The sequence below is a fragment of the Peromyscus maniculatus genome, chromosome 3, assembly GCF_049852395.1.
Source record: "Peromyscus maniculatus bairdii isolate BWxNUB_F1_BW_parent chromosome 3, HU_Pman_BW_mat_3.1, whole genome shotgun sequence".
Taxonomy (NCBI): Eukaryota; Metazoa; Chordata; class Mammalia; order Rodentia; family Cricetidae; genus Peromyscus; species Peromyscus maniculatus.
In genome coordinates this window covers 58869424-58881710 of record NC_134854.1, presented here as the reverse complement: position 1 = coordinate 58881710, position 12287 = coordinate 58869424, and the positions used below count along the sequence as shown (strand labels likewise).

General features: G+C 44.9%; 1 protein-coding gene across 2 annotated transcripts in view; it reads right to left on the bottom strand.

The window, feature by feature from the left end:
• The window catches only part of Plxna4 (plexin A4), a 464905-nt gene that overhangs the window by 176296 nt on the left and 276322 nt on the right, over window positions 1-12287 (bottom strand). For both annotated transcript variants that reach the window (XM_076566560.1, XM_006991601.4), the window contains exon 4: window positions 2053-2184. In XM_076566560.1, the coding sequence (XP_076422675.1) occupies window positions 2053-2184 (132 nt within the window). The remainder of the gene's footprint in view (window positions 1-2052; window positions 2185-12287) is intronic.

Here is a 12287-nt window from a genome sequence, read left to right as displayed (position 1 = left end):
ACAGCAATGTTAAACAACTAAGACACTCAGATGTTGTGGGGCCTGTGCCCTTCACCACCGTGCTACACACTGAATCTGCCAACCCATTGGACACCGGTGCTGACCCAGGCAGTAGGGCCTCTGGTTTTGATTTTGGGTCTCTGTGAAGAACAACTCCAAAATGGATGAACATCTGACCTTCTCACCCCTGCCTTTCTTTCTTGTCCAATATGCCATAACCAAGTTCCCAGCTTGTCCCATCACCACGCTTGAGTGGGTAGGGAGCACACTAGAGGAGACAGAGCTGGATGAGAACAAAGAGACAAGTAAGTCTTCAATGGGGTCCTCCAAAGGCAGGGGGATGCTCACACTCAGTGTTACTAGAGAGGATGGATCGTTTTACACTAGTAGTTTAGCTTTCACATCTTTCAAAGTTCTTCCATGTTTTAAGTCCCAGGTTTAGGAATTCTGGATTTCAGATCAGGCAAGGCATATAGAAATGTTCAATGTTGCCGGGTGGTGGTGGTGCACGCCTTTAACCCCAGCATTCGGGAGGCAGAGGCAGGTGGATCTCTGTGAGTTTGAGGCCCGCCTGGGCTACTGAGTGAGTTCCAGGAAAGGTGCAAAACTACACAGAGAAACCCCGTCTCAAAAAACAAACAAACAAACAAACAAACAAACATGTTCAATGTCATACCAGGTCTTGGGCCTTCCTTAAAGAAGTCGATTCCATCAAAGAACGCTATCCCCCGCCCTCATCTCCTATGGTCATAGCATTAGGCCAAGAGTGAGGAGGGGGGAATCACGCTAAGAAAAAAGCAATACAGATGGGGATAGATTCACTACCAGCTGCTCATTCCATCCCAGTGGTATCCAAGCCCACAGCAAAATACTTTACCATCCCCGAAACATGGTGGCTTCCAAAGGGCACCACAATGAATCCCTATGTTGCTGAAGCTGGCAAATTGAGAGACCCACATTGAGAGAAGACGTCATCAAGCTCCTAAGGAGGGTGGGGCTACTGTGGGCTTCTAGGACATAAAGCACAAGTACTGTGGGTGGCATAATGTGGAATTCATCTCCCTCACTCTGTGGAGTTGGGACAGGCAGAACAATCTAGACTCTGTCAGCAAGGTCCTCCAGAGAGTCCGGGCACACTAATGAAGATGAATAAGAGAGAGAGCTGTCCCTCATGGCCACGGCCTCTGTCACCCAGTGCTAAGGCATCCATATTCATAAGCTAGATGGACAGCTTCCAATATGACCCCCTGCAAATAATGGGGCAGAGGTGCAGCAATGCCTATCCACATTTGGGGTTCCGGGATATATTGTGGCATATAAAACTCTGGGCAGTAAGTTAAAGGACTATAGGGAACACCTTTAATTATATGAAATTGTCTCTGGTCTGCACTGAGGACCCCTGAACAACTTACTTAGTACTTGGCTAAGCTCTGCAACCAAATCTAACATTGCTAAGTCCTACTTAGTTTCAGCAAAATACTTCATCATCCCTGGGCCCTATCTGTTCACAGACTGGCTTTCATGGAATTTTCTAGATGTTCCACAGAGTTGGGGGTACATGGGAATGCTCAGAACATACCATGTATCATCTCATTTCACTGTACTGACTGTTTTCCAAACCTTCATCCATCAGGCTCTTCTATGATGCTCACTTATCTAGGTTTCTTACAGCAATAAATCTCTGCAATCACACAAACCTCTTGGGACCAGGAAGGTGACTTTGATAGGTGTTTATCCTTTCTGTAGGGAAATCTGACCAAGAACTTGGGATTCTACACTTCAAGGTAGTAAATGTTGGTTTTGAGCCTATCTGCAACATGGTTTTGAAGCTAGTGGATTTGTCCTAGACCCTGGATATTTTCATGTTTCAAATGTTCCATTCCTGTTACAACAGACTCAGCCCTAGTCCCCAGGCAGCATAACTAAAAGGCAACACACTGAGCCAAATAAATCAAATCACCTCTCTGCAGCTGGCCTCCCGTAGGTTTCTACGGAGCCACAGGCTAGTATTTAGTTGCAAGACAAGTGTCGAGCAGAGCTCAACAGCCTTACCTGCCTTTCTGACATGATGTAGAGTTGCTCGTGGTCCTTGGAAAAGGCCATGTCCCGGAGAACTGGGCCTGGGTCCACCACCTGCACAGTCTCATACTGGAGGGCATTGCCCTTGGGCCCATCTACCCGGATCTGCAGAGAAAAGGAAGAGGAAAGGTGAGGTGAATGTATGTTATTTTCCTACTGCTATGATAAAACACCATGACCAAGGCAGCTTATACAAGGATCCGTTGATCTGGGCTTATGGTTCCAGAGAGAGAGGAGTCTGTGATAACAGGGAAGCAAGACAGTAAGGGGCAGATACGGCGGCAGGAATAGGAAGCTGAGGGCTCACATCTTAACCACAAGCATGAAGCAGGGAGGACAAACCAGCAGTAGGTGAAGTATTTTACTCTCAAAGCCCACTTCCCATGGCATACTTCCTCCAACAGAGGCATACCTCCTAAGCATCCCCCAAATAACACCACCAAATGAAGAGCAAGTTTTTAAATGCCCAAGACTGTGGGGGGACATCTCATTCAAACCACTGCAATGGCTTTAGAGTTTGTATTGTTCACAGCCCAGCTTCAGCCTAGAGACACTCCCAACAGTCAAGGGAGAGGCAGGGAGCTCTGTCTTTGCAGAACTTAGAGTCCAAAACCAAAGACATAAGTGATATAAGTCCACTGTGACCTACTAATGGAAGCTCATGAAAGAAGGAGGGATCAGGCCATCCTGAGCTTTAAAAAGAATCTGGTTTTGTCTCTGGTTTTCTATTCCCTAGGATCAATTCACTGAGGCAAGGCTAGTCTTTAGAGAAGAATACAAGGCTGGTATCCAAATGAAGGGTCTGGGTTGGGTATTGAGGTAACTTCAGTTCAGGGGACTATCCCACATAAGAGAACAAGAAGAAAGGCTAACATTTGTTAGCAGAAGTATTTTTTGTTTTATTTTTTAATTTTTATTTTTTAAATTACACTCATGATATTCATTAATTATACTCATGATATTAATCACATTTGTGGTATGCATAGATTACATTCACAGTATTCATTCAATTAAAAAAATATATATTTTTTAAATGCAGAATGTCATTTATTGAAGGAGGGAGGAAGTCTTAAATACAGGCTTACAGCACAATGGGAGAACCCCGGAGGGCAGAAGTTCGCTACTGATGTTTTACAATCTTGCATCTAAGCTGTTAACACCCATTATTCAGGATACACAGACAAGGAACTTCCCTTAAGTATTCAGGAGGGTGGAACTTGGCAGGGAATTAGCATAGGGAGGATATCAAGGTCAAGGTCCACAAGCAAGGCAACAGTTACCCAAAACGGGGGCCAGGGACCTACAGGTCCCCCTTTTACTAAAAAATGAACTTCTGACTTAGGTTGCGTGGGATATCAGCAGGTCACCTTACCCATCATGGAGACACCTGACCAGGCCACACAGGTGCTCTGTCTTAGGTTGGTGAGCGCCCCCCAGGCATTACTTGTCTCTGAATACTCATTATCATACAGGCTTAATCATGTGTGAGCTGCAGAGTTAACTGCTGCCAAAGATCTCAAAGTGGCACTGGGCTTGCAATCTGTGTGTTCGACATAGAAAAGATCAACAGAGGTCCTATCTCACCCATAGCCAGTAGGCTAAAGGCAACTGAGCCATTCCCTTCCTAATGAGCCATACTGTACATTGGAGTCCTTGTAAGATAGTATCCCGAAAGCAACTGGAACTTGAGTTTATAAATTTATAATTTTCAAAGCCAATCGAAATGTATATAACTACTGAATTAAATTTATCATGCCCAATAGAATGGAAGATTAACTAACTGTGGTAGATACTTTTGTTGCCAGGGTCTCCACTGTACTAGCTGTAGTAAGCAATTATGAAATGGTAATCCCAGAAACAGTAGCAGTGGTGGCCGCCATTGCTATAACAGCAACAGCGGCAGCAGCAATGTCAAATTCTCTTCTGGAGTGTGTGGACATCCACTGGCATGGATACAACTCCAGTAACACGAACTTCCAAGGCCCATTTTTCTTGATCCCAGCACAACTTTAGCTGGTAGCTCTAGCAGAAGTATTTTGGATATATGGATGTGGGTCTAGTCACTGAAACTTCTACCCAGATATCACTGTTCTGCTTTGGGAGAGACTTGGAGAGACAATCCCAGAAGCTCCACATCTCTGATCCCCTTTGGTCCATAGAAAGCAGTAGCTTATACTTCAGGTTTTAAAAGTAGATGTTGGATCCTGTAACAGCTTCTTGTGAGGTTCTGTTCATGGTCTCAGGGAAGGAAAGTGTGCCTCAGGCATGAGCCATCCTCAATCTTTTAAGAATACTTAGATGATTGCATGATCCCTGGGCCATCTCCAAGTCCTTCCTAGAAATGTTTAGACAACGTGGAAACCACCAGAAGAGATGTCCCCCTCTACATACACCCCACCACTGAGAACAGACCTAGAAAAGACTTTGGCTTCCCAACCCAACACAGTGCTCATCTGGACTCTGGCCCATGTTTCTAGAGTCAACTGAAATGTAAGCACACTGATCCAGCAGGCCTCCTGCCCCATGAGAATAACACCATCTATATAAGTTGGGACAAGGACTACTGAGGATGTGGCTAAGTGTTAGTTAGTGGATCCGAGGACTTGATGATATGCTGCTAATGCAATGCTCTGCAAGGCATCTCTAGGGGAATTTTAGTGATTCCAGCAACAAAACTAAACAACACATTGCATTCCAAGTGCTACCATTATGCAGTCATTTTAATTTTTTACCTTGTAATTTTAACCCTCTTATGAGATCAAAGAAAACAAAAGAGTTATTCAGAGGAACTAAATGATAGATGGGGACACCACAACTGGTGGCAGCTGATGCGTTGGGTCACCAGAATGCTTTGTTTCTACCACGTTCACTGAACTCAGATACTAGTTGATTTTGTGGTTTTGTGTTTGATTGCTTGACCAGTATTTATTTTCAAATGAACAAATAAATGAGATTGAGACTCCTTTGATTTGCTGATTTCCATTATGCTCACCAGAAAAACAACAACAGGAAAACCAGGCTGAAGAGAGATGCTCAGCTCTGAGGTAGAATGTCCGAGAGGCACACTCTCCCCCCTCCCCCGGCCCCCGCCATTTCTGCACCCACTGCTGAGACATCAGTGTGCACATTGGCCAGGCACTTTCTCAATGAAACAGAAATCTATGCAAAACCAGTCTGGCAGTGAAGTGAAGGTTGTGGCCAGTGGCCTAACCAGGCTTCATCCCCAGCTGGGGAAGAGCCCTGGAGTGGGAACAGGGAGTGATGCTGAGCACCCTGGCTGAGCACCTCTTTTGGGCCCCTGACAGACACAGGCTCCCGTAGGGACCATCCCATGCCCTTGGTCTGATCCCCATTAGAAGTTAGATTCAGTGCCTCAGGAGTGTTCCTTATCACCTACCTCTAACTTCCCTGCTCCTTAGGATAGGGTGATATGCTAGATGTAATAGACATCATGTGAAATAAGCAAGGATCCTATAGACACCAATGAGACAAACTTTCACAGGCCTGGCCTTTTATGTTCCCTACCCTCCATATTCTGCCAGAGTAGGAGAATAACTGGGAAGGTCTCTCTCCTCCTTCTCCTCTCCCCTACTGCAATCCAGATTACAGTTTTATATACTACAGAAAGAAGAGAACTCATGTATCTATTTCCTGAGAGAACTGAACACAAGACATGAGGAAAAGTTTATTGTAAAATGGGTTATTTGGTGAATAGTCCTAAAATTTAGGCAGAATGGACTAGCTTTCAATTCTCTATACTCTACCCAGACAAATAGAAATTACTTTTCATGGAATAGACAATGTCTGACATTTACATCTCATAAATCTGTCACCAATATTACTACTGTCCATGTTTGCAGATGATACATGAAAGGATGAATAACATGTCCAAGGTTACATATCTAGGGAACGTGGACATGGAGTCACACCCAGACCTGATGAACTTCATTGTCCAGGCTTCTATAAGTTTACACATTATACTGAACCCTTACACTGGACCTCAAACCCTAACCCTTAACTCAGTCCTACTGCCAATATCAATCAATTTGCATTCTGTCTAGGGGTCTGTGTTGTGCAAACTTTACCCTGGCAGTGGTAAAAGAATCATGTCTTTATCTATGGCAGCTCTTTTGGGGAGGAACTTGCATATGAATAAAGAAATTTCAAAATAATGAGCCCTTATATTTTTGCTTTAGACCTAAGTAACACTCTCTCGTCTGATGGTTATACAATTTTTATGATGTCAGCATAATCATTCTCATTTTATTGATGAAGCAACTGAAATGGGGATTGATCTGAAGCTTGCCCAAAGTTCAGTGGAAAACAATGTCAGGCTAGACTAGAACCCAGGCCTCTCCCGACTTCTAGATCAGTATTTGCCTCTTAGCTACTTAGTTTTTCCAAAAGCCTTTGACAAGGCTCCACATGAAAAAGTATTTTAAAATAATGAGTCTCCATGGGATCTCAGGCAGTTTGACCAAAGAAATAGAACAGAGTTAGAGACAGGAAAAGACATATTTCTGCATGGAGAAATAGAACCAAGAACTCCCTACACACTAGACCTGCTACTAGTCATATATATATGGTCCGGAGAAGGGAACTGGAAACTTCAAGGATGATTTGAAACTTTGGGGACTAACAGAAAACTCAACAATGGGGACAGAACTATAGAAAGAGGCTGTTTTCTGTGGGCTGACAGTGAGGGAGGAGCTATTATAGGGGAGACAGCCCTGCAGGTGTGACACTCAAGGGCAGAAGTCACCTCTGTTGCATTTCTCATAGATTGTAGGATGTAATTGGTATTCTATAATTCATTATTGAGCAAATGAAAACCACACTCTACCAATTCAACAATGGACTCTAAGTTGCTAGACATGATCAAGGTAAGAGGCATCATAATCAAGAAAGGGGGGCCCAGTATGACCTTTTCTCCTTTCAGTACCCCAGGGCACTCAACAAAATGTTAGGCAGCATTTCACTGGGATATCACAGGGCCATCTTCCTGACCACGTCTACCTGAACACAAGCGTGGGCTATCTCGTTTAGAAGGCAGAAACACATTTCAAATGTGTGGAGCTCATGAGCAGCTCAGGAACAACAGCTCAAACCATGACAAGGAAGTGAGTGGTGAGACAGGAGACTGTCGGCCAGTGGCTGTGCATCAGTACTAGGCCACCCCAAAACTTTTGAAGTACCAGCATAAACAAACAAGGTTTGTTACTTTATACAATACAGATGATGGAAAGGATCAACAAAGAAGTCTGTTGTGTTTAGAGGTATACCATGTAGGGAGACCAATTGTGTGAGGGTCATAAATGCAAAGTTGGTTGTTGGAGGATGTTAATCTCTGAGGCAAACACCAAAGAGGAAATGATACCCCACTCTGTGAGTTCCCTCTTGTAGTGAGTGATGTGCTCATTCATTCTATGTCCTACATTTGCAGAATGACTTTCTAGACTGAGCTAGCATCTGCAGAGGAAAAGTGGTCCCAACTTGACCTTCCAGGAGGCTGGCTCCTGAATGGTTCAGTTTTTATACCAATGAAGTTCTTGAGCACAGAGGTGTTCAAACGCTGCTACTGGTTCTTTCTGGTGAGTCTGAACAATTGTTGGGGTATAACAAGGGATGGGAAGCACAGCCCCAAGTGATAGTAAGTAGTGGGTAGCTCACAGGTCACATGGCAAAGGGCTTTCAACACAGCACATCTGACTATGAGACTTTGGCTAAAATCACATAGCAGGTAACCTCAAAGGCTCCATGGGTTACTAAATCTCTTAGGTCATTAAAAAGACTGAACCAAAGGAGCAAAATTGATAGTGGCTTCATAAAATTACAAGAGCCTGGCAGGAAGGTAAAACTAACTATGTGAAAAGGGTATCAGAGGGGGATCCATTTGGGCATTTTTCTTCAACATTGTCATGAGGATGGAATGAATGGGGCAGATCTAAATGTTTCCTGTGGCAGAGAAAGGTGCTCTTCCAGGACCCATCTGAGTCCTGGAATGTTCTGGACCAACATTAAATAATAGAAATGTGTAAACTACTGATGTAGGCCATTTATGACAATAAAAATTTCTAGTAGTGGTCACATATTTTTAAAAAGTTAATGAACTTAATGACTGTACCATTTTATCTAACTCAGTTTGTGCCAAATATGATTACATTAACATATATTTAAGTGAAAAATTATCAATGAGATATTTTTCATACTTCTTCTGATCCTAAATCATTGAAATCTGATTGAAATTTTACATATCTTATACATCTTATTTGGGACACTTACATTTTGGGTGATCACTATGTGGGTAATGGCTACCATATTGGATGACGTCATTCTAGACTATTCTCTACTCTCTTATTCTATACTTAATAAGAATTCAGCTTGGTGACTATCCTCTTGGGGGGTACCATAGGCATAGGTCTTGCCCAACCACAATGTACTGGAATCTCCCAGGGAACTTCTATCTGTATCACATCACAGTGTGTTTCATAGTCCTCATGTTTTTGATGCTCAGGGGCTGTACACATCAACCCTTGGTGTGGCCTCCTTCATGTAAGGAAGTCAAGATGCTCAGAAGCATGGCCCTGGTTCTAATCAAGCTGGGCACTTGCTAGGCTCTATTGTACACATTCCTGCCTCTTCTCCCCACACACTGGCCATGCCTCCTACACAGCAGGACTCCCAATACCCTGGATGACTGTCTAAATATATATAACATCTGCTTGTGGCACGGGACCAACCAGTCAAACAGTTGCTGTGGGAGCAGGTTTCTGGAGGCTTCCAGCTATATCAGCTACATCTGCTGGGGAGAAGGTGGCAGCCAGACAATTAGATGGTAATGGGCTAACGACCAAGTACACAGATGCACTTCAGTCCTGACAACTGGAGAGGCCACACTAGGACCTAATGATTGAACATCACCTCTTTGTGGCCCATGCCGGAGCCTCTGTTACAGCATGGAGCATGCACTGTACCATGCCCTCCATGGGGCTTAGCAGGGACTCACATATACATGCTACTCTGGGTACCCAGGCTACCCTACCCACCTTCTCCAGCCAGTCAGACTCCAGCCCTGGGTCTTTCTAGGCAGCCAGCCTCCGTCCTTCCGCCTCTGGCCCCCTGCCTATCCACCAGTCGGCAAGGCACCTATCTCCATCCCTGGCACAGTGAGTCTCTGAACTGCCAGGCAGACTGCTATTGAAACATCAGCAGGGTGGCCTCCACAAAGGTCAGCCATCCAGGGAGCTCCTGGCAGCTGCTTGTTTGTTTATTGGAACATTATCTGGGCCGGGCTGTTTATTTACATCCATTGAAGGATTGAACAATAAATATCGTCTCCCAGTAGCAGGCAGATGCTTGCACTAGAGCGTTCTGGCTGCCGTCTTGCTTGAAATAATCTCCCTAATGAGCAAACAGTGCCATTCATCTCTGAAGACTTGGGCCACCCCTGCATTCCCCCCACTTCCTCCCTCCCTACATAGTCTCTTCTAGCTTCCCCATGAACAGCTATACCTGCCAGGCTGCTAGGCTGTGTCCAAGTACAAAAAGGTAAGAATCAGGGTCATTTTTTCTGGAAGGAGGGGGAAATGGAGGCAGAACTGGTGATGAAGGGGAGGGGAGCAGGCTGAAATTAGAGGTATGCCCCATCCCACTCGGCAGTCTCTATGTGGAGCCTCAGTCTCAAATACAGAGGCACAGAGCAAGCTAGCTGTGAGCACAGACTGGAGGTCTAGTCAGGCTATACTTTCCAGGATGCTGTAGCGAAAATGGCATACCCCATTTTCAAGTCAGGCTAGAGCTATGGTCTGGCCTCCCAAGTGCCCAGAATCTGAAGAAGGCCTCTACACAGCAAAATGCACAGCAGTTAGTTTGTAAATTTGGCTTTGCTGAGGCAGGCAGGGATAGGCAAAGTACCTAAAGAGGAAGGGGAAGGACCTACGCTTTGGCTTTTCCTCTCAGAAGTCTGTGCATGATTTTGGTTGTCTTAGCTCCCTGGCCTTATCCTTGAGGCAATAGTGATGAGGGCCCTTGATAAGGGATGAGTACTTGGGAGCACTACAGGACTCTGATTCTCTCAGAAAGACACACCAGGAGTCACTGGAGCCTAGGTGAGCATTTTATTTGGTTGATCACCACTGGCTCTAGTTGATGTAGCCCTGGTCTCTGTCTCAGCATCCTGCCACACAGGCTACAGAAGCAGATGAAGGAAAAAAAACTATACTACAGAATGCCAGAACCAGAAACATAATAGGTACTCATTCATTAAATGCATGCTTGAGATAAGCCAACTCTAGTCTGAGATGCTATGGTTAGAATCATCATCACACACACACACACACACACACACACACACACACACACACACATATATATATATATCACACATGCACACACACACCTCTACACTTTCATATGCACACATACATGAACACACCTACATATATACACAGGCTTTGTCTCTGAAGAAGAAGCAAGTCTCAGCTCAAACACAGCCTTTGGAACTTCCCTGGTCTAACTCTATGGAAAGTGCTGCAGGGCAGGGTTTTCACCTCTGGTAAGGAGCAGAAGGAACCAGGAAGGATGCAATACGTTGGCACAAAGACAGAGGCAGATCTGGGATGAGGCCTGAGTACTTTGGCTAGCTGTGGTGTTAGACACTTTGGGAAGGCAACCCCCCCCCCACTCCTTCTCTATCCCTGGGGAGGATATGTCAACTTTGTATGGTGGTGGACTGAGGCCTCGCGTTCTCATCCGATTCTGGGCATTTAGAAGTATACCTGTGGGGGCTGGAGAGATGGCTCAGAGGTTAAGAGCACCGACTGCTCTTCCAGAGGTCCTGAGTTCAATTCCCAGCACCCACATGGTGGCTCACAACCATCTGTAATGAGATCTGGCGCCCTCTCCTTTATACATAATAAATAAATAAATCTTTTTTTTTTAAATAAGAAGCCTTCCTAGCAGGCTTCCCTCATCCCTTGTGTATCCACTTCTTGACAGTATGCATCAAACTACAAACCAAAACATCTGTTGAGAAACCCTCACTCAGTGGCACCTTGAATTCTCCAAGGCTTTTGCTTTTAAAACCACCCCTGGTGTCTTGCTGCCAGTCCCCATCTGCTTTCTCTGGCCCTCTTCTTCCTTCCCCCATAGCACCTGTTACCCTCCAACTTACTCTACAATGCACTCAGTATTATAGCTGTTGTGTGCCCCTCGCTGGGATGCAGAAACCTGTCTCAAGGTATATCTCTCAAACCCTTGGACCCCGCACAGAGTAGCTGCTCAGATGTTTGCTGAGTGAGTGAGTGAGTGAATGAATAAATGAATGGACAAAAATACCCATCGCATCTCTATTCACCTCCATGCTGTAGGGCTTCTCTAGTTTACAGTGATGAAAAAGGATGCTCTATCTGAAAGATCCAGGGGCAGGATGGTTCTGGAGCTGCCCTACACAGGCCCTGGTAGGCAACTGTGCCCTATTTCCCTATCCGAGTGAGCTCTATCTGCTACTCTGGGGTGTGCCTCTCCATTTTGAGACTTAGAAAGTGGGCCTGGACCCCGCATCCATGTTTAGCCTGTTTAAGTTGCTCCAGAATAGCACAATGAAGCCTCTTTGTTTTGATTTCTTGATTCCAGCCAGGAGGAAGAGAACGCAAAAGGAACAGCAAGACTGTAAACAGCAATTAATTAGACAGGCGCTGTGTGTGCATGAATCCCACACCACGACCGCGTTACTAAACACTGCCTGCAAAACCAGTCCCATTGGGTCCCCTATTATGCACATTCAAAGGGCTGAGCGATGACTTCTATGCAGGTTTTAGACCTTCTTGGCCAAAGCAAAAAATAAATTAATAAAAATCAGGGACCTTGGCTTCTAAACTGTACAGGTACATGGGTGGTGACACAGGGAAAAATCTCTTAACTGTAGATGATATAGAATCTGAAGAAATGAAAAGCAAAGTTCACATGGTTGATTTAAAGCAAGGACCAGAAAAGGCTTGGATGGACAAGATATTTTAAAATTGTCTCCTTGGTTCCACCTGTCCCAGAGATACATTAGGAGCCTATATGATGGAGTTACAGGTTTGAAAGCTTGGTGTTGCTAGCCACCTTTTATCCTGAGTAGTCTTCCCTCACAAACTTCGGTTGGCCATTCCTCATGCTTGTCTGTTCAAGTGGGAGGCTGGACAGACTGTTCCTACTCCCAGAAC